This window comes from Amblyraja radiata, chromosome 3 (assembly GCF_010909765.2).
Source record: "Amblyraja radiata isolate CabotCenter1 chromosome 3, sAmbRad1.1.pri, whole genome shotgun sequence".
Lineage (NCBI taxonomy): Eukaryota > Metazoa > Chordata > Chondrichthyes > Rajiformes > Rajidae > Amblyraja > Amblyraja radiata.
In genome coordinates, this window is record NC_045958.1 from 71,083,389 (window position 1) to 71,105,799 (window position 22,411).

General features: G+C 39.9%; 1 protein-coding gene across 12 annotated transcripts in view; it reads right to left on the reverse strand.

Annotated features, from left to right (window-relative positions):
* Positions 1–7,274: 7,274 nt before the first annotated feature.
* Positions 7,275–22,411, reverse strand: part of mpdz (multiple PDZ domain crumbs cell polarity complex component) — a 171,451-nt gene continuing 156,314 nt past the window's right edge. For all 12 annotated transcript variants that reach the window (XM_033018014.1, XM_033018012.1, XM_033018007.1 and 9 more), the window contains 10 exons: positions 21,780–21,973; positions 20,432–20,579; positions 18,788–18,874; positions 17,943–18,045; positions 15,750–15,790; positions 14,700–14,822; positions 13,652–13,756; positions 12,003–12,115; positions 9,632–9,755; positions 7,275–8,725 (listed from right to left, as the gene is read on the reverse strand). In XM_033018014.1, coding sequence (XP_032873905.1) covers positions 8,579–8,725; positions 9,632–9,755; positions 12,003–12,115; positions 13,652–13,756; positions 14,700–14,822; positions 15,750–15,790; positions 17,943–18,045; positions 18,788–18,874; positions 20,432–20,579; positions 21,780–21,973 — 1,185 coding nt within the window. In that variant the 3' untranslated portion in view covers positions 7,275–8,578. The remainder of the gene's footprint in view (positions 8,726–9,631; positions 9,756–12,002; positions 12,116–13,651; positions 13,757–14,699; positions 14,823–15,749; positions 15,791–17,942; positions 18,046–18,787; positions 18,875–20,431; positions 20,580–21,779; positions 21,974–22,411) is intronic.

A 22,411-nucleotide genomic window follows, 5' to 3' on the forward strand; every position in this document is an offset into this window, starting at 1 on the left:
TATAACAGGGTGACCAAAACTGAACATAATACTCCAAATGAGGCCTCACCAATGTCTTGGACAACTGTGACATAACCTCTCAACTGCTCCACTGTATACTCTGACTGGTGAAGGCCAATGAGCCAAACGCCTTCTTCATTACTCTATCTATGACGCCACTTTCAAGGAACTATGTACCTGCGTCCCTCGATCCCTTTGCTGTATAGAGCCCTACCATTCACTGTGTAGGTTCTGCTCTGGTTAGACTTCCCAAAATGAAAGACGTCACACTTATCTGTATTAAACTCCATTAACCATTCCTCAGACCACCTGCTCAACCGATCAAGATCCTGCTGTACTTTTTGATAACCATTTTAACTATCTACAATACCACCCACTTTAGTATCATCTGCAAACTCGCAAAGTTATGTCCTTTTTTTGCCTTGCTTTCAATGATGGAAAAACCATTTAAACACTTAATGACGTTGGTACATGAAACTCATCAGGAGCAATGAAAATAATTTATCCTTAGGTTTTTAAACTGCATGCCTGGGTCATTTGTTTCTGATTTAATTCCATTTAACTTGGGATCAAGCATTCTACAGTAATAAAGGGGAAATGTAGACAACTGTTTCTGCACAAAACTGAACACAGTGAGATTTGCCAATTGCATCTGTAGTTTAACAAAGCCATGTGCTGCATTGAAACCAAGTTTTTTTACATCTGGAATTGCTAATTAATGTAAGGCTGCCCCCTAGTGCAAAAACTCAAGTGAAGCTTTCAAACAATTTAACCCCACTGATTTACATTGCAATACAAAAACACAGCATGCTTTTGATGAGATGTTTGTTGGATTGCAACATGTGAAACCATGTCTTTTGAGATTTGGGTCTCAACTTGTTTGGTCTTGTGATGACAAAATTGTAGATTATGATCCGTGTAAAAATGAATTGACCAGTGTGTGTGTGTGTGTACACATAGGTTCGGAATTTGGTTATGTTACTCCTTGAATAGCATTCATTTGGCATTGTCCTGCCAAACATGAACATCAATTGATGAATCTAATGCTCTGTGTGAACTAGGTACAAGAAACCAGATTTCGAATGGAAGAGCAACGGCATCAATGCACCATTCAAATGAATACTCAATTCCATGTTTTGATAATGATGGTCAGAATAGTTTCTGTGCAGGAATTCGATGCAAAAATATGATCAAATTTATTTTTGAAATTTTAAATTAACAGAACTTGGAATCATTTTCATGCAAGAAGTTGTAATGTGATTCTAAAAAGAGGTAATTGAGTTCTGCCAAGTCGTCTAGCCACCGAGCTATGCCTCAGCAAGTCTGCATTTGACAGCAAAGTTATGTGGTTCTGATCTGCTGGGCTTGCTCATGGTTACAAGACATTACGATTGATATATGCTATGCAAACTAGTTTGTAGCCCATTACTACGTTGGAATTTCCCTTGGAAGGGCCTGCACACAATATTTATTGCCTTCTTGAGTAATGAGAAGGCTGCTTGGGCATACTGACTCAATGTGACAAGTGACATTCTTGAAGTGAAGGATTCTACCGATGTAGCTCCCCACAGGTGCAACCTGACCTGTTTATCAACAAAGTTACCACTCTTTATATGTGAAAATTGTGTGTGAAGATCATGATGGCCAAAGCACCTGCAGATCTCATTTCATAGGTTCTAGGAGCAGAATAAGGCCATTCTGCTCATCAAGTCTATTCCGCCTTTCAATCATGGGTGATCTATCTTTCCCTCTCAACCCCATTCTTCTGCATGCTCCCCATAACTGCTGACTCCCATAGTAATCAAAAATCTGTAAATCTCTGCCTTAAAAATAACCATTGACATGGCCTCTACATATGTCTGTGGCAATTAATTCAAGATTCACCACCCTCTGACTAAAGAAATTCATTATCATCTCCTTTCTAAAGGTATGGCCTTTCATTCTGAGGTTATGGCCTTTGGTCCTAGACTCACCCACCAGTGGAAAGGGTTAAAAACTTAAATTTCCTGGGCGTGCATATTTCCGAAGATCTTTCCTGGTCCCAGCACACTGATGCAATTATAAAGAAGGCACATCAACGCCTCTACTTCCTGAGAAGATTAGAGTCAGTATGTCAAGGAGGACTCTCTCGAACTACTACAGGTGCACAGTAGGGAGCATACTGACCAGTTGCATCGTGGCTTGGTTCGGCTAATTGAACGTCCAGGAGCGGAAAAGAATACAGAAAGTTGTGACCACTGCCCAGTCCATCATCGGCTCTGACCTCCCCACCATCGAAGGGATCTATCGCAGTCGCTGCCTCAAAAAAGCTGCCAACATCATCAAAGACCCACACCATCCTGGCCACACACTTATCTCTCCATTGCCATCGGGAAAAAAGTACAGGAGCTTGAAATCTGTAACATTCAAGTTCAGGAACAGCTTCTTCCCCACAGCCATTAGGCTATTAAACACGAGATCAAACATGCTCTGAACAATAACAGTCTATTATTATATTGCACTTTATCTGTTTATTTATTGCGTATATATATATATATATGGTCTATAGACACTCTGAACTTATATCTCCTGTTCTGTATTATGTTTACATATTCTGTTGTGCTGCAGCAAGCATGAATTGTTGTCATGTGTCCTATCTGGGACACATGACAATAAAACTCTCTTGACTCTTGACTTCTGGCCCATTTTTAACGTTCTGAGATGGTGAGGGTGGGGAACATAAGTGGTCTTTCCTGAACAAGTACTTCCAGATAGTTATAATCATCAAACCCTTTGGTCCATTGCCTGTGCTGGCCATCAGGGACCCAACTGTACTAATCCAGCAGCTCTTCCATGCCTTGGTTTTTCAAGTGTTCATCTAAATGCATGGAGGATAGGACTAGGAATACTTTATTGTCACATGTGACTAGGCAGTGAGATTCTTTGCTTGCATACATAATGTATACAAACAGCAGCCACCTATGACGCTGACAGTTACAAAGCACGCCGGCTCCCCCTTTTGTCCACCCCCTTCCTCCCAACAGTTCCTCCATGCTGGGCCGCCATTGTCCTCCCCAACAGTTCCCCCAACGCCACGAAGCATCGCCACCACCGCGAGGCTTCACCACCGCCGAGGCCCCATCGTCGCGAGTTTTCACCGCTGCCACCGCTGAGGCTGCCACGCCTCTCTGCACCACACTCTCAAAACACTGTGTTCCATGCCTCAAATACACGAGGTAGAACAGAAACTCTTGCCTCTCATCTATGGTCAGTGGGCACAAGTTTGCTATGGGAAAAAGTTTATATCTATCCTACCTATACCCTGTGTTCACCTGTGCATTCTGTGATCCACAGAAAACAAACTCAGTCTCTGAAACATTTCAGCTTGGTTATCTCCTTTGCACCCTCTCTAATATAATATCATCCTATTGTGTGGCAACCAGAATTATATCTAGTTCTCCATCCATAGTTTAATGAATGTTTTATAGTTGTACTATGACTTGCTCTTTGTTCGGTGCCCCAGCTAATGAACATAAGTGTCCTCCATACCTTCAAAGAGTCTCGGGACATGCACACCAAGGTCCCTCTGTTCCTAGGTCCTAACAGTTATTGTTTAATGGGCCTCTCTAAATGGATAACTTACAAGATTAAAGTCCATTTGCCCCTTCTGAGGCCATCTTCTCAACTAGGTAAGCGTTCTATGATTTAAACAGGCCAACATTGTGGTGACTGCATTTGTGGTTGTGCAAAATAATTGCACTGAGCTGTTCATACATGACAATCAAGAACCATTGAGGTTATGATATGTTTCCAGGTAAGGATCGTGTGCAACTTGCAGAGGCCCCTTCTGGGGGTGGGGCTCTCTTGCTGTTGCCCTTGTCCTTCCAGGTGGTTGAACTGCCAGTTGTGCAGTAAGTTGCCACAGCAGTTTGTATATGACATCCACAACAGTTGGAAGGAGTGTTATGCTTATGGTTGTGGAGGGCATATCAATTAAAAGCTGCTTTGCTCTGGATGGTGTTGTGTTTCTCAAGTGTTGTTGGAATTGGTTTAATGTAAACAAAAGAATGAAACCAGCATTGGCTTGCTAGCCAAACCATGTTAATGAAGACGCATGCTCAAATCTCGAGTGCACTGCGGCATCAGAACAAACTGGTATTTGTTTAGTATTATAGTCTAGCACTTTTCCCAGCTTGACTGAACTTCGAAGCCAGTGGGCAGAGGTTGAAATTTGGTAACATTAATGTTAAACACTCAAACTTCAATGGTCATTTCATAAAACAAGTGGTATTTGAGTGGCATCAGGATTGCCACCCTATATATTTACATGGTTCTAATTGCATTTAAAAGCCTTTTAATTAACGATTTTAGCTGAGGAATTGTTTTTTTGCTCTCTACGTCATCCATAGCAGGAGCACAGTTTGAAAGAAATGTCAAGGTCAGAATTCTATGCTTGTGGCAACTTTACAGATCCAGGAGTTTGTCTATTCCATTAACATTCCAGGTTCTGTGCTCTTGTGGACGACATCATAATACACTCGAAGACACAGTGCTGGAGTAGCTCAGCTGGTCAGGCAGTATCTCAGGAAAACATGGATAGGAGATGTTTTGGGTCAGGACCCTTCTTCAGACTGTTCAAGCATCTGCAGTTCCTTGTTTCATCATAATACACTAATTCCTGCAGTTTGATCAACAGTCCATTCTTCTTAAGATGGACAATAAGTGCTGGAGTAATTCAGTTGGTTAAGCAGCATCTCTGGAGGAAAACGATGCGTGACATTTCTGGTCTGGATCCTTCTTCAGATTTTCCATTCTTCTTTCTGGATTTACTTTTTCATCACCTCGCTTCCAGAAAGCTTTGTGTTCAAGTTCAAGTTCAAGTGAGTTTATTGTCATGTGTCCCTGTATAGGACAATGAAATTCTTGCTTTGCTTAAGCACACAGAAAATAGTAGGCATTTACTACAAAACTGATAAATGTGTCCATATACCATGATATAATTATATACACACATGAATAAATAAACTGGTAGAGTGCAAATAACAGAAAGTGGTTCTTAATAATCAGAGTTTTGTCCGAGCCAGGTTTAATAGCCTGATGGCTGAGGGGAAGTAGCTATTCCTGAACCTGGTTGTTGCAGTCTTCAGGCTCCTGTACCTTCTACCTGAAGGTAGCAGGGAGATGAGTGTGTGGCCAGGATGGTGTGGGTCTTTGATGATACTGCCAGCCTTTTTGCGGCAGCGACTGCGATGAATCCCCTCTATGGAAGGTCAGAGCCGATGATGGACTGGGCAGTGTTTACTACTTTTTGTAGTCTTTTCCTCTCCAGGGCGCTCAAATTGCCGAACCAAGCCACGATGCAACCGGTCAGCATGCTCTCGACTGTGCACCTGTAGAAGTTAGAGAGAGTCTTCCTTGACAATCCGACTCTCCGTAATCTTCTCAGGAAGTAGAGGCGCTGATGAGCTTTTTTGATAATTGCGTTAGTGTTCTCGGACCAGGAAAGATCTTCAGAGATGTGCACGCCCAGGAATTTGAAGTTCTTGACCCTTTCAACCATCGACCCGTTGATATAAATGGGGCTGTGGGTCCCCCTTCTACTCCTTCCAAAGTCCACAATCAGTTCCTTGGTTTTGCTCGGTGTTGAGGGCCAGGTTATTGCGCTGGCACCATATGGACAGTTGCTCGATCTCTCTTCTGTACTCTGACTCATCCCCATCAGTGATACGTCCCACAATAGTGGTGTCGTCAGCGAACTTGATGATGGAGTTCGCACTGTGGTTCGCTACGCAGTCATGGGTACAGAGTGAGTACAGCAGGGGGCTGAGCACGCAGCCTTGAGGTGCTCCCGTGCTGATTGTTATCGAGGCTGACACATTTCCACCAATACGAACAGACTGTGGTCTGTGGACGAGGAAGTCGAGGATCCAGTTGCAGAGGGATGCGCAGAGACCCAGTTCTGCGAGTTTGGTAACCAGTTTGGAGGGGATGATTGTGTTAAATGCCGAGCTGTAATCAATGAATAACAGCCTGACATATGAGTTTTTGTTGTCCAAGTGGTCCAGTGCGGAGTGGAGGGCCAGCGAGATCGCATCCACCATTGATCTGTTGTGGCGGTACGCGAACTGCAGAGGGTCCAGGTTTTTGTCGAGGTAGGAGTTGATCTGCTCCATAATCAACCTCTCAAAGCACTTCATCACCACCGGCGATAGTGCCACTGGTCGATAGTCATTGAGGCACGTCACCTTACTCTTCTTGGGCACCGGTATAATTGATGCCCTTTTAAAGCCGGTGGGGACCTCAGACCTCAGAAGTGAGAGGTTGAAAATGTCCGTTATAAACTCCCGCCAGTTGGTCCGCACTGGTTTTTAGAACACGACCGGGTATACCATCAGGTCCAGGTGCTTTTCGGGGGTTCACCCCTCTGAAGGATTTCCTGACATCGGCCTCTGTGACTGAGACTGAAATGCCATCACAGCGAATGGGGGATCGGGAAGGCACATCAGTATTCTCCCTGTCAAAGCGTGCGTAAAACGCATTGAGCTCGTCAGGGAGTGATGTTACACCGGCATTCGAGCTGCCTCCTGGTTTTGCTTTGTAGGAGGTGATTGCATTCAGACCCTGCCACAGCTGCCGAACATCTGTCTCGTCCTCCAGTTTGGAGCAGAAGTCCCTTTTGGATGGCCTTACCAAGGTCATATCTGGTCTTCATGTAGGCCACTGTATCATTGGATTTGTAATAAATTTAGCCCATAAGATAAAGGAGTAGAATTAGGCCATTCGGCCAAATTGAGTCCACACTGCCATTCGATCATGGCTGATCTATTTTTCCCTCTCAACCCCATTTGCCTGCCTTCTCACCGTAATCTTTGACACCCTTAAGATATAGGAGCTGAATGATGCTATTCGGCCCTGTCTAACTAGCAACACACGAGCAGTGTGTTACAGGTAAATGTATTTCTCGCTGTTAAAGGTCTTTACATTCACTTCTGTGTGTCTTAGTATTTATTTTTAAGTTGTTTGCAGTGAAAGCTTACTAAATTGCTTTTCTCTACACATCCCATGTGCAAGTTGAATCATTCCCCATCCTTGCTTACATTGCATAATACTTAAACACTAAGCTAAGTGTGCTCTTGGCTGTAAATTACAGTGATCTGAGTAGCTCGGGGCGATGGAACAGGTGGAATTAATTGTTCAGGCAAGGAAAAAGGTGAAAAATTAGGGCATCAGGAAATAAATAATGAAATATGAATTATTTCAGCAGACATTCAACGCAACATGTTTTAACGATAATGAGCAATTTTGTAATGGTTTATTGCTTTTACATTCACATTAAGAAAAGTAGATATCAATGACAAAATCCATTTTTTAGATTTTAAAACTGTCTCTACAGTTATAAAAATTAGTTACTATTAAAACAATTGTAAACTAAAGTCAAAAAATAGATGTTTTCAAAAGATTTTACACACTAAAGTTCAGCAGTACACAGGATATCAAAACTAAATATCATACAATGGTAGTATGCTCCTACACAAGTGTCATTGACTAATTTACTGGCAATTCTTGCTCACAATTAGTGAATCAACGAAACAATGCCCTTGAACATAAAATAAAAATAACTTTAAATGGTTGTTATGTAAAAGCAGCAATATATTTGAGTTAAATTCACAGGGATTGAGTTTGACCACTTTGGGTGGTAATTCGGAAAAGTGGAATGGCTCTCATGGAATCTGCCCAATTTTCATTCCATTAAAATTAAAAGGATTAATACTGCATGTGTTTTAAAAAAGAGGGCACGATGCACTTTGCGGGCTACCTCCTACAGTTGAAGACAAAAGCTAACTTCACAGAACAGAATATTTATTTCTATCTGAACTGATAAGTTCAATACTGTGTAATGCCCAAAGCATTGCAGCAGCTACTCACTTTACTTGAACAGCAGCAGATTTGGACATTGTTACTTCATATTTCCCAGAATTGGGTCTGGATACCAACATACAAATACAATATTTAGATAAATGTAATTTTCACAACTACACATCCTAAGAGTATTTTTTTTACCGAGGTTTCATTTTTATCCTTCAAAAACAAAATAATTAGCTATTTACTTAATTGTTGTTCTAAACCCTCCTGGGCTGATGTTGCTGCTGTGGCTCCTTCCACTGAGAATCATTTACAAAGAAAAATACAGAAATAAAGGTAACAGTACTACTTTTGACTTGTTTAATAATACAAAGCCAGATTATCAACTTCAGAGCAAATAACACATTTTAAAAGTATTGTAAATAGGTTGCTTTTGGAAGGAAGATAGCTTTGTTATCTTCTGCAATAAATCTCAAGAACATGATGCATAAATTTAACATTATGTGTTAGCTATGCTTAATTTCTTTCATTTCCACTTCTTTTTATCAATTTCAAATTTAATATTTTTTTTCATAGGTTCAAGAATACTGTATTTTTCATTAACAAAAAAACTCAGATGTACATTCAAATGCATTCTCTGTTAAATTAGTGGAATTATTCACTAAACGATCCTCTATTACTGTCTTGTCCATTAAATCAACATAAATCATTCACAGGTTTTATCGTAAAGCTCCGATTAGGAGAGTACTGTTAGTGTAACCGTCCCCTTTGTACGCTTCAGAATACCGACAGCTTCTTCATGTGTAACACCTTCTAGATGTTGCCCATTGACAGCAATGATTTGGTCACCACGTTTCAGGCGGCCATCTTCTGCAGCTGCTCCCTAAAAGTCACAATATCCTTCCATTAGATCTGTTTATATTGATGTTACTCTAATTCTGCAATTTGTGTGCATGGAAACCAGAATGCATCTGCCTGATTATGTGTCTAATGTTGCATCTATTTAATTTTCCGTTTTATTATTGGACATACAATATAGTGTTTAATGGTTACAATTCCCCACATATTTGCAAGTGCCATACCTCTTCACATTTCTGGAATATGTACAGATTTTTGTCTAAGGTCAACCTTTCCCAGACTTTCTTTGTCTTTCGGAGGTAGACACAAAATGCTGGAGTAATTCAGCGGGACAGGCATCATCTCTGGAGAGAAGGAATGGGTGACGTTTCAGGTCTGAAGAAGGGTCCCGACCTGAAACGTCACCCATTCCTTCTCTCCAGAGATGCTGCCTGTCCCGCTGAGTTACTCCAACATTTTGTGTCTACCTTCGATTTAAACCAGCATATGCCGTTCTTTCCTACACACGTCCTTTGTCTTTCATCAGGTTCTGTGGGTGCTGGAGAGCTTAAATATGACTTCAAGATCCTCTTCATCACTAAGCCACTTGAGTTATTTGATCACATGGGTAGTGCATGCCATCCTTGGCTCACCTCTAGACTCTTACTTTCCACTACATGCAAGTGATTGGTGGCAGGAACCAGTGTACCTAACCAATTACCCTCGGCATCTCCCTCCCCATCATCCCCAGCAGCCAACATGTCTGAAATGAAATGTAAAATTAGCCCCATTCTGGTTAACAGGTAATTCGGCTGGTATATTTAAATAGTCTGAAAGAGCAACATTTTCCAGTATAATGGCTTGCTTAGTTTAACATGCCTTTGAAACTATATTGGAAAAACACCATAGCATCTATGCATGAGAACACTGGACACTTCTGCTGAATGCTTACCTTTGCAAAGACTGTTTTAACATAAATAGGCAGATCTCCATGAGGGCTACCATATCCACCAACAATGCTAAAACCAAGACCATCAGCACCTCTGTCTAAAGTAATTGTCTTATATTGTGGAGGCCTGAAGAATAATGCAAACAATGATGTTAAGTATTGCACGGACATTTGTCCACAGATGCTACAGATGAGATAATGGCACCATTACCAATTGGAATACAAGCGGCCACTTCCAGTTGAAAGGAAAGGATTGGTGATTGTTACTTAAGCTGGCCTGTGCAACTTAATTCCATACTCCAGCATCTTCCTCATAATTAAAATCATGCTTCATTTCCATCGATCTTTCAAAAATTCTGAGAGAATACAATTCTATCATTTCTTCAGGTAGTGCATTCCTAATTTATGACCTCCAACAACCAATTTGACAGGAAATAGTTCCATTCCAAAAACCCTCTCAAAGCTCTTCTTGAAATGCCCTTATTAGAACCTTTGCTGACTGGTGTTATGTCAAGAATGTCCCAGCTTCTGCAATCCCTACATTCAGCGGAAGTCCCTCTACCATGGCATTTATCTTGCTAAACCTCCTTACCCTCAGATCGTTGCAGATTCTTGAGCTGAGTCCCAACTTGTGACTTGTAAACATTTTGTTTTGCTTTTACAGCAAATATGCCATTAAGTTAGAAAGAGTGCAGAGAAAATTGACGAGAATGTCACCAGTACTCAAGTATCTGAGCTACAGGGAGAGGTTGAGCAGGCTAGCACTTTATTCTTTGGGGCTCTGGAGGTTGAGGGGTACACTTATTGAAGTGCATAAAATCATGAAGGGAATAGATAGGATGAAAGCACAGTCTTTTTCCCAGGGTAGGGGAATCAAAAACTAGGGGACATAGGTTTAAGATGAGAGGAGAAAGATTTAATAAGAACCTAAGGAACTTTTTCACACAGCGGGTGGTGAGTATATTGAACAAGCTACCAGAGGAAATAGTCGATGCAGGTGTAATAACATTTAAAAGATATTAAACAGCTACATCGATAGGAAATGTTTGATAGGAATATGAGCCATATGAGCCAAATGACAGCAAATAGGACTGGCAGAGATGGTGCATTTTGGTTGGCACCAAAAGAGTTGGGTCAAAGGGCCTGTTTCCATGCTGTTACGCTATGACCATGCTTTTTTTTCCCTATCATCTGTTTCTTCAAGAAAATACGTTTTCCTAACCATCTGATCAAAGACCTAGAATGCTCATAGTTGTGAATGTTCACTGCTACAGCATATCTTCAATCGTGATGTTTTGAAAATGCCAATCTTCCATGTTGTTTCTCCCATAGCTTAATGGTCAAGCTGTTCATTATCCCTTGAACAGGGCTTAACTTTTTCCACCTCCACCTGACCCAACCAACACATCCATTCACCTGGTTGAACTCTTTCATTCATAGAAACATAGAAATTAGGTGCAGGAGTAGGCCATTCGGCCCTTCGAGCCTGCACCGCAATTCAATATGATCATGGCTGATCATCCAACTCAGTATCCTGTACCTGCCTTCTTTCCATACCCCCTGAGCCCTTTAGCCACAAGGGCCACATCTAACTCCTCTTAAATATAGCCAATGAACTGGCCTCAACTACCCTCTGTGGCAGAGAGTTCCAGAGATTCACCACTCTCTGTGTGAAAAATGTTTTTCTCATCTCGGTCCTAAAGGATTTCCCCTCTATCCTTAAGCTGTGACCCCTTGTCCTGGACTTCCCCAACATCGGGAACAATCTTCCTGCATCTAGCCTGTCCAACCCCTTAAGAATTTTGTAAGTTTCTATAAGATCCCCCCTCAATCTCCTAAATTCTAGCGAGTACAAGCCGAGTCTATCCAGTCTTTCTTCATATGAAAGTCCTGACATCCCAGGAATCAGTCTGGTGAACCTTCTCTGCACCCCCTCTATGGCAAGAATGTCCTTCCTCAGATTTGGAGACCAAAACTGTACACAAAACTCCAGGTGTGGTCTCACCAAGACCCTGTACAACTGCAGTAGAACCTCCCTGCTCCTATACTCAAATCCTTTTGATATGAATGCTAACATACCATTCGCTTTCTTCACTGCCTGCTGCACCTGCATGCCTACTTTCAATGACTGGTGTACCATGACACCCAGGTTCTACACGTTCTACTGTAGACAAAAAATGCTGGAGAAACTCAGCGGGTGAGGCAGCATCTATGGAGAAAAGGAGTGGGGCGACGTTTCAGAGCCAAGAACCTTCTTCGTTCAACTTCTTCTTCAACTCCAATCACTTTGATTTTGAGAAGGACTGCTTGTTGTACCAGTTCCATGTTTCAGGTTTTGAACAATAGTTGCATCATATTTTAAGAAAATACTTACGCTAGATCATCATGAAGGATGCTACTTGCTGTCAGCCCTGACAGGGAAAGGGTAGTTGCTGCGTGTTCCTGCTGCTGATTTGTTATCACGCTAACATCACCACCTGCAACAACCTATGAACAATCAAAGTTTTATACAGTGCCTTGTGTAATCTTATGCTATACAACAAACCCTATGTTATGGCAGTTTGGTAATGGAGATCCACCCTTATGGAATTCACAAATCTCTACCCAAAAATTTGAGATAAGGAATAAAAATGTTCATATGGAATTTTTGCATGTGATGTAGGTGGGTGGCTAGGAAAGGCTAAACAATGTGAAATAAATAACTGTTAACTAATTGCTAAGTACCTCAATGCCAAGAACATGCTTAACACTGGGTGGCGCCAGCAATGGCTGCCTCACCAACAGTCTGTCTGTCCCTTTCTTCTTCGTTGTTTTTTTAGTATGTGTTAAATGTATGTTTTTAGTGTTCTTATGCTTGTTTTACGTGGGGGGTGGGGGAGGGGGTTGGGGGAATCCTTTTCTAATCTCTTACGTCGAAGGAGATGCAAGTTTTTTCCGTATCGTATCTCCGTCCGCACTGCGGCTTAACATCGAGGAGTTGGCGGCCTTTGCAGGAGACCGACATCGAGAGCTCCACTGCGGGAACCTACGGGACTTTAACATCGTGGAGCCCGCGGTCCCTTTGCCAGGGATCGACCTCTTGAGCTCCACCACGGGAGCCTGCGGACTTTAACATTGTGGAGCCCGCGGTCTCTGCTTAAGAGACCGACTTTGGGAACTCCAAGTCGCAGGAGCTTCGACCACCCCGACGTGGGAGCTTCGATCGCCCCGACGCGGGTGCTTTGACCTCGGGCTGCGGGAGCTTCCATCACCCCGATTGATGGTAGTTTGATGATGGTTCCCCGACCGCGGAAGAAAAATGAGAGGAGAAGATTAGACTTTATTGCCTTCCATCACAGTGAGGAACGTGGGGAATCCGTTGTGGTGGATGTTTATGTTAACCTTTATGTAGTTGTGTGTCTTGTTGCTTTTTTAGTTTGGCTGTATGGTAATTCGCATATCACTGTACCTTAATTGGTACACGTGATAATAAAAGACCGTTGAAACCTTTGAGTACAATAAGCCCTGCCTTCAAATTAGAGAAAAAGCTTTGACAGGTGGCCAAGCTATACCCTAGGGTTAGTCAGTTGTCAAAAATGATAAATATTTCTGATTGTCCGTGGTATTCAAGCAGTTGCCAATTAAACAAGAACATTCAAAATTATATTTAGAAAAAACTTTTTAACGGAGCTCAATTGTCAAAAATATCGAATACACTATTTTCCTAGTGCCCATGCAAATGCTTCTCTCCACTGAAATTAATTGACACTGTTCCTAGCACGTTGAAGTGTGTGCAGGTTCAGTGGACAGATTTTACGTTGGGGTATTGTTGCAAGATCACGCTTGGAAAATGGACTTGAAATGGACACTTGGAAAGTTATTGATAAGAGTTTCTGACTTTCACATTTATGGGGAAATCTAGAATTTTGCAGCACTCACCAGCGAACATTCCAGTCATACAACATTGGAACCACCGGAATTTCCGAATAAGTATCAAGCCAATGTTAATCAAAATCACAGCGTACATATTTATTTTTAATTTACCTGTAACTCAATACGTCCTGAAGCACTTTTCAGCAAGTTGACTGCCTGGGAATGGGTCACAACCCTCGTAGATTTTCCACAAATGCTAATGATCCTATCTCCAACCTATAATTTAAAAAAAGGGGATTACAAATTAGTTGCTGAATCAGTTTTTTAAACAAGCCTTTTAGAGTATAAAGTTATACTTTGCTACTAAAGTTACATATTATGTAAGGTAAAGCCAACCAACTGGAAATACACCCATTTTTTACTCCTTTAGAGTAAGGCTTTGTACGGTGCCTGAGTTGAACCACATTATAACAAATGCTGACTAACGGGTGATTATCTTGTATGTCCGCTTTTAGTGCAATTGGTGGTCCAAGTCTCAGCCATGACTCGTTTTAATTTATAACACCCCCGGGTGAGTGGAACAGCAGCATTAAAGAGGATCATTGCTCGGACAAAGCAAGATATTTTTCTGGAGGTAAACTTCATCCATTCATTCCTAGCAAATTGTCAACGCTGACAAATCATACATTTTTGGCAGCTTTGTGTAGCTCAACGTTTGCAACGATACATTTAAATTTATCTCAGCAACACAGCTAAAAAAAAGCTGAAAATTAAGCACTATGTACAGAAACAAAACAATGAAAACTGCCCATTTGCACAGAGAAAAAAACCGTAAAATAAGCAGGAAGATGTCACACTCAGGGACCATACTATGAGTTTGTTAAATTAATGTATGAATGGATGAATTAATGAACGAATGAATGCTTTATTGTCATGTGACAAGTCAGTGAAATTCTTTACATACCCAAAGCGCGCCAACAAAGTTACAAAGTATGAACAGATACAAGTAAGATTCTACATGTAATACTGCATTTCAACAATATTCCAATTAATTTACATGTTAACTGACAAAAGCTAAAAACAAGCAAGGTATTTCTTTATGGAAATATTTTGTATAGATTTTCATATGGGAAATGAGAAAAACAAATAAAACACCTTTTGGAAAAGACTTTATAATTCATGGTACTTTAATGCCCATAAACTAAACCTACTAACTTACCCGCAGTTTCTGGGTCTGGGCTGCCACTCCGTTTGGCTGCATCATTGCAATAAAAATGGGAACATCTCCAAGTGGGCTACCCACTCCTCCTGCAATGCTGATTCCCAATGAATCTGTAGGACCCTATAATTACCAACATCACAAGAACTATAAATTGGAAGAAACAAAATTATGTAGGAATAAAAAATCATCCTGTGTCATGCAATTTAAACAAGTGTTGAACCAAGCTGAAACTTTATCAAATACTTTAAGGGTACATTGCTTCAAAGGGGCCACGAGTGGCATCGATGCTTCCTACATGGAATGTATCAACTTGATGACACTACAATGTATGGATGGATTTGACAAAGTTACAAATGTAAGCCAAATGTACAGTTTAGTTTATTGTCACGTGTACAGAGGTACAGTGAAAAGGTTTTTGTTGCATGCTATCCAGCCAGTGGAAAGACAATACATGATTACAATCGAGCCATTTACAGTGATAAGGGAACTTTTAGTGGAAGGTAAAGCCAGCAAAGTCCGATCAAGGATAGTCCGAGGGTCACCAATGAAGTAGATAGTAGTTCAGGACTGCTCTCTGGTTGTGGTAGGTTGATTCAGTTGCCTGATAACAGCTGGGGTGTGAATCTGGAGGTGTGCGTTTTCACACTTCTATATCTTTTGTCCGATGTGGGGAGGGGAGAAGAGGGAGTGTCCAGGGTGCGACTCGTCCTTGGTTATGCTGCTGGCCTTGCCTAGGCAGTGTGAGGTATACATGGAGTCAATGGAAGGGAGGTTGGTTTGTGTAATGGTTTGGGCTGCGTCCACAATTCGCGCAACTTCTTGCGGTCTTGGATGGAGGTTTCCCAAACCAAGCTGTGATGCATACTGATAAAATACTTTCTATGGTGCATCTCTAGAAGTTGGTGAGAGTTGTAGGGGACAAGCCAAACTTCCGTAGCCTTCTAAGGAAGTAGAGGCATTGGCATGTAAGCCATGCAATGTTTTGTATTTCTAAAATACAAATGGTTCTCAATAGTTTGTTTTTGAAATGTTAAAAGAGCAACTTACCTTTGTAAACTCCACAGACCTTAGCCCTTGGACCTCGGTCCCTTTATTTAAAAAAAATGAACACATTTTGGTTTCAAATCCTTAAATTTAATTCATGAGCAATTTACCAGGAAAAGACAAAACAAAGTACTGGAAAATGCTGGCAGCTTTTATATTTACACATTAAATTTCATGGAACAATCCTAGCTGGCTTGGTAATCATCGCAAAGATTATAAATGAAGTATCTTTATCAGCTACCATTTTCAAACTGAGAATGTGTGTCCATGAGCACTTACAATTTGCAGCACAATCAAGTCATGCAAGGTGAACAATCTGGTTGACTTACTAGGACACCTAAATAGAATACAATGTTAAGCTATAAAGGCATTCTAAATTAATCTGAAGCATGAGGTTGTACCCAATATCTAACCCTGTGCTGATTAACCAAACATAAAGCATTGCGTTGGCAAAAGCACACCTTGAGGAAAAATTGGTCAAACAGCTATTTTTATTCAATTCATTAACAATATAATGTTAACACATTTAATAGAAGAATTTAACACATTAGCTAATTTAACACATTAGCTAACATGGTGTTATTTTTGCATGTGCAATATGAGGGGTTAAAAATTGAATAGTATAGAAAGTAGGTGTTAGAATTATGAAGCATTCTTTTTAATCAGAGAAAGAATTATACAACAAAGAGGGTACACATTAGGTGCTCAGTTAAGATTAATGGATTAGAAATTTGCCTCCTCAGAGCAAGTTGTTGCATGATATGCAATTAATCACTCCACAACTCTACTGCTGCAAAGTTCATTGCTGTATCTGTTCCTTTGCAAAAATACCTTTTCCTTTTCATGCTGAAGACTGGCGTCTTACCAAGAGAGAGTAGGGATTGAAAAATTAGGATGTTCACTTGATTTACGGACTGGCGGAGGTGGTACTATGGGTGTGGGAGTGGAACAGCTAAATAACTGGACGTGTGTGATCGGAGGCCACAGAAACCTAAAATGGCATCCGCAAACAACATGGATTAATTGGCAGTATTGCAATGCAGCACATAAGATGTAGAAATCACATCAGAATTATTGACTGGAAATGCCCAGAAATGGGCCAAGCAGTTTGCAGGTTGGGTTTTGGGAGTTTGCAAAATCTGTTTACACCATCTCCCATATCTTTATCTTTAAACCAATTATGTTTACTAGAGCCAAGAAACCCTTATTATAAATTACAAGCGTCCTGCCTCCTAAAATATGTTTTAGCCAATCAAGACAAGATATGCTGGCAGTGGCAGCAGCTTGTGTCCTGCAAAAATACACAGAGGGAGAACACTCAAAAATGTATGAAAAATAGTTGAAATGCTAATGGTACCAGTCAGAGCTGGAGATTATCTTGGACTACTAAAATGTTTTTAAACTGATACCTGGGAAATTCAAGCAGTCGATGCAGCTTCCTGACAGAACAACAAGATTGTTTTTCTATCTGTAATTCTAATTGTCATGTTAATACTGAAATAAATTGATGTATATTTCTCACTTCTGCATTATCATTTTTAGAAATTTTTATTTGAACATTTGGTTGTTTTCTGAAAAACTGATCTCTAATGGCAAATGCATTTTTATAGTTTGTTTTGCAAGTGCTCTGAACTACTCCTAAATGCAAGAAATAGAGATATTATACCAGTGCATTCATATTAACATTATGAATGGTAAATTTAAAGATACCATGTCAAGATGGGTTGAGGCTTGTTTACATAAATGCAAATAAATGTCAATTATCAAATTAGGTAAATCAGCTAGTACAAATCAAAAAGTTATGCCCACCTACTCAATCAAAGACAAACCCCATTTGATACCATTTGCAGACTAGCAAAACCTATCGGCAGCCATTTTGATTTGAACTTTAATTGTGCTACAATTTTACAAAACGGCATTTAGCAAATTTCTAAATGCAGTGTAGATGTTTTCTTAAATTGCAACCAAGATATACATTGTTATTGCTAAATATTTTAAGAACATCTGATTTATTGCATGCAATTATTAAGAAGAGATAGATCATTAAAGCAAAACCTATCTGTAGCAACTAAAGATCACCAAAAGCTTTTTGTGATTCTCTGAAAATGCAGATTTGTCATGCACAAACAATGCCATCCAGAATGACAATTGGAATTAATATTGCCATTTGTTACAAGTAAAGCTATTAACTCTTACAGGCATGTTTTCTGTGTCCAGTTTCATATACATCAGCTTGAGTAGATCCCGAAGCAGCAGAACAGAAAGAGGTCAGCCCACCACCACTACTCCCTTCACTGACCTGAGGGAATAGTCTTAATTAATATTGCATCAATTACACATGTCCTAACAACAATTGCTTTGCGTAACATGCAAATTTGCCTGATATTTAAATTCTCTGTAAATCAAGGCATATTTTACCATTTGAAAATTAACAATCTTTTATTCATTGCATTAAACTAGAAGAAAGTTTATTTTGTAATGTGGAGAGGCAAAAGACTGCAGATTCTGCAATCTTGAGCAAAAGAAAAACTGCTGGAGGAACTCAGCAGGTCAGATGGCATCTGTGAAGCAAAATGGTCAGATAGTTTAGCCTAAAGACTGATTACAACCTGTGAAGACACTTCAGTCTGAAGCGTCCTGACATAAATTGTGGTCTATCCATTTCGCTCCATAGATTCTACCTGACCCGTTGAGTTCTTCCAGCAGTTTGTTATTTGATAATACACATAGATTAAAAAATATTACAAATTACAACATCCACGATTGGGTCAGAAGTATTATCAAATTACAAGGAGTTTAAAAAAAATGAGAAACAAGTTTAAGCCATTTGAAAATTTTTAGTATTGCAATCACAATTCAATTGAGCATAAAAGGATGAACTGCTTTCGTGCCATGAAAAAAGCAAAATTTACCCATTGATTATGACTCACATTCTTTAGTTTACATAAAGCAAACAATAGATGAAAAGTTCCTGTTTGAATTCTACAATTAAGCAAATTTTAACTGCAGAATAAGTCACAAATCAGTTTCAGCATACAAACCTGGCTACTCTGAGAACCTCTTCTATCAGATGAGAATGATCCAGTCTTCAACCTGCCAACATCCAATTTTACTGTGCCCTGTGCACACTAAAAATCAGAAGTGAATGGTTATTGTTTTACTTCCTAAAAACATTACAACTTGTAAAAAGTAGAAAATAAAGTCAGATAATCTGGGGGAGTTTCTTAAGTATTATCATTTTATAATTGCTTTTATCAGGTACTTTAATGATCTGAGAGATAAATATTGTGTGGCAAGACCTTTGGGAAATTAGTTTAGTTATGCAGCTCACAAGCCGGCCCTTCAAGCCACTGAGCCCACACCAACCATCACTAATCCTATTCTACATCATTTTAGTTTCCCCACTTTTCCATAAACTTCCCTCAGATTCTGCCACATGCTTACACGTCAGGGCAGTAGTGGCCAATAATCCAGCAGCTCATACTACTTTTGGTATAGGGAGGAAACTGTAACAGCTGGAGTAGCCAGTCCTATCGCAGGAAAAATGTGTAAACTCCACACAGGGAGTACACTAAGTCAGGAATGAACCAAGGTCGCTGGAGCTGTGAGGCAGTCGCTCCTCTACCAGCTGCACAAATGCATGGCCACATGTTTGTGACATACACCAGTACCAGAGACGCGATGACCAAATGTTTACGCTTGGGAACAAAGCTAGGAATTTTTTTAAATGTAATGTACATTGTCTTTAAGGTTTTGTTTCTTTGATACAGTTATTATATTGCAAGCTCTAACAAATGATATGTGGCGGTTGGCTCACATGAGCAGTCTGTTAAAAGACAAAGCTTTAATAAGGCATTGTAGAACAAAGAGGGTCCAAGGAACAGAACAAAGATCTACATATTTACTCCAGAGAAACCGGGCTATTATCAGGATCTTTTGGCGCTGCCCCAATGATCAATCTTTGGACAAAGTGTTTAGACATAATTAATTTAGTTATGACCTGGCAAAGATGGCCAAAAAAATGGATTCTTATAACAAATATATAAAAAAAGAATATTTTTCTCCCTCCTCAAGTATCTCATCATTGCTTTCACTATTCACTTTCTGGCTATCTCTTTTTCTCTGAAGAAGGGTCTCAACCCAAAACGTTACCTATTCCTTATCCCCAGATGCTGCCTGACTCGCTGAGTTACACCAGCATTTTGTGTCTATCTTCAATGTAAACCAGCATCTGTAGTTCCTTCCTACACAGTTACAGACACCATCTCCATGAATCACTCAGAATTTTACATCTCATTTATTATGAGGTGAACCAAATAGTTACATTTATTTTTTGGTCATTTAAATAACTAGAGAAATGAACAGGTAATGATTTCAACAAGCATTGAATTCATGCTGTGTTTATGCATGTTTTTCACTCTTAAAGGCTCTCTGTGACATACATATTACTGAAATATTAAACAGTGCCAGCAGGAGGTTGAATGTCACAGTTGAAGTAATTAAAAAAACTTGCTTTGAAAGATAGGTCCTAAAAATGTTTCCTAATTATTGACTAGCCATTTCTCAGTTTTAGAAAGCCTTTGAATGAGAGCATGATTGATAGGTGTGTAAGGAAAATACATCTCCATCACAAATGCAGTCGACTTTGTCAAGTAAGTTATTGTAAAAATGTACATTAATCAAACCTTTAGCATAGCAGCAACAGACTCCTGGGTTGAGTTTCGAACATCTTCACCATTCACAGAGAGTATTTGGTCTCCTTGCAACAGTTTCCCATCCAGATCTACTATTCCTCCCTTCACAATGTCAGACACAAAAACTCCAGTGTCATTCCTGTTGAGATGTAGTACAGGCTTCAGTCACATTGAACAAAACCAGTTTTACTCAAAGGGAAGAAAAATTGCTTCTATTAGCAGTAGTCCATAATAGAATGAACGATTATATTTTATACACTATATTTTGGTTACAAATATTCCACAATTTGTTAGAGAGATTTTCTTGCATCCACACCAATTGTTCATGTTATATAAAAAATCTGTAAACTATATGTTTTTCTTTGCTTCTACCAATTTAAATTAAAACATTTAAATTCCTGCAGTGCAGAGTTTGGTTTGCCATGGGGGTCACATCTATCTCCGTCCTATTCTCAGAATGAAACCAATGTCCGTGTTCTTCTGTCACAGCACACTGGAGTCCACGTAAAGCTCTGGTGACCGTTACAACTTGGATCAACTCTCACCTCAATGCTCACTGACCTACACTGGTTTCTGGTTCCATTATCATATACTGTTGCCCCTATCCACACTCTTGTCATTCATATCATTCTTGGACATGCTTAAATCCTTTCCAGAATGTGCTCCTGTTATAATCTCTACCAATTTCTAGTGCTATAATTTCTCTTTGAATTTTAGCTAACTTCTTGTGCCGTTGCCCAGAGGAACTATGCTTTTAAAGTCCTTCTGCATGCCTCTGAAATTAATGTTTTTAAAAACCTCCTCAGATCTCATCTTTGACTAGGTTTCTGTCGACAAATAACATTTTGTTCTTTGACCCAGTGTTCTGCCCTAATATGACAAAAGGAAGCAACTGACAATTTTGTCAACATTGAGTTATTGCTTGTTTTAGGATATTTGAGATATGCACTACACAATGGTGAACAAAATAAGTCTTCCCTGAGTGCAATTTGAAAATATTTATACCAGAGAAGTAAGAAATTCCAACACAGAGAGCTGAAAGAAAAACACGTTTTCCTCATTTACAAGAAAACACCTTTCTGTCAGTTGCTTCCTTTTGTCAAAGTAGGGCAGTATTCCTCTCCATAGTTTATGCTTTGTGAAGTACATTTCCAAGTGTTAAAGCTTTTATTGAAATATAGGCTTGTGTAATTAAAGTCTACGATATTTTCACCCAGATTAGCCAATTATAGAATAATAACATTATCATGTATTATCAAGTATAGCAAACTTAATTCCTAAGAAACGATGCACAAAAGTTCTGTGTCCAATTACATTTTCTGAGTGATTTTTTTCATACCTTTTTCCAACAATACTCAGTCCAAGCCCTTTACCCGGCCTTTTTTGCAATTCAACAGTGAGAAAGTCATATATATCTTCCTCCTTATAATGGCCTTCATCTCTGTAGACTGTCAGCCGGACTTTCTGAGGAGTTTGTCTTAGAACATTTATTGCTTCGTCATGAGTGGCAACTCTCAAATCTATTCCATTAACCTATGGAAACGCAATGGAATTTGAGATTACATTGAGAATACAGAGCAAAACTCATGGTTAGAGTATTTACCAGGGCCACAATCAAGACGCTGGACGAAGTAGAAGATTTGCTGGAATGTAGTTTTACCCAAGTTACCGAACTAACCTATTTGCACAAAATCAAATGTAAACATTTATTGTAAATGAACATCATCAAGTACTGAACAAAACCCATGGCCATTTCACGAAGATTGAACTGATATAAAATTGTTAATCATAGAATCATAGAATGTGGAATCAGGCAATTTGGCCCAACTTGCCCACACCGAACAACTTGCCCCATCTACACTGGTCCCATCTGCCTGCATTTGGCCCATAACCTTCTAAACTTAACCATATCCATTAAAGTGATCTTGATATGTGCATACACCATTTCTTTTAATGGTGCAGGACATATTG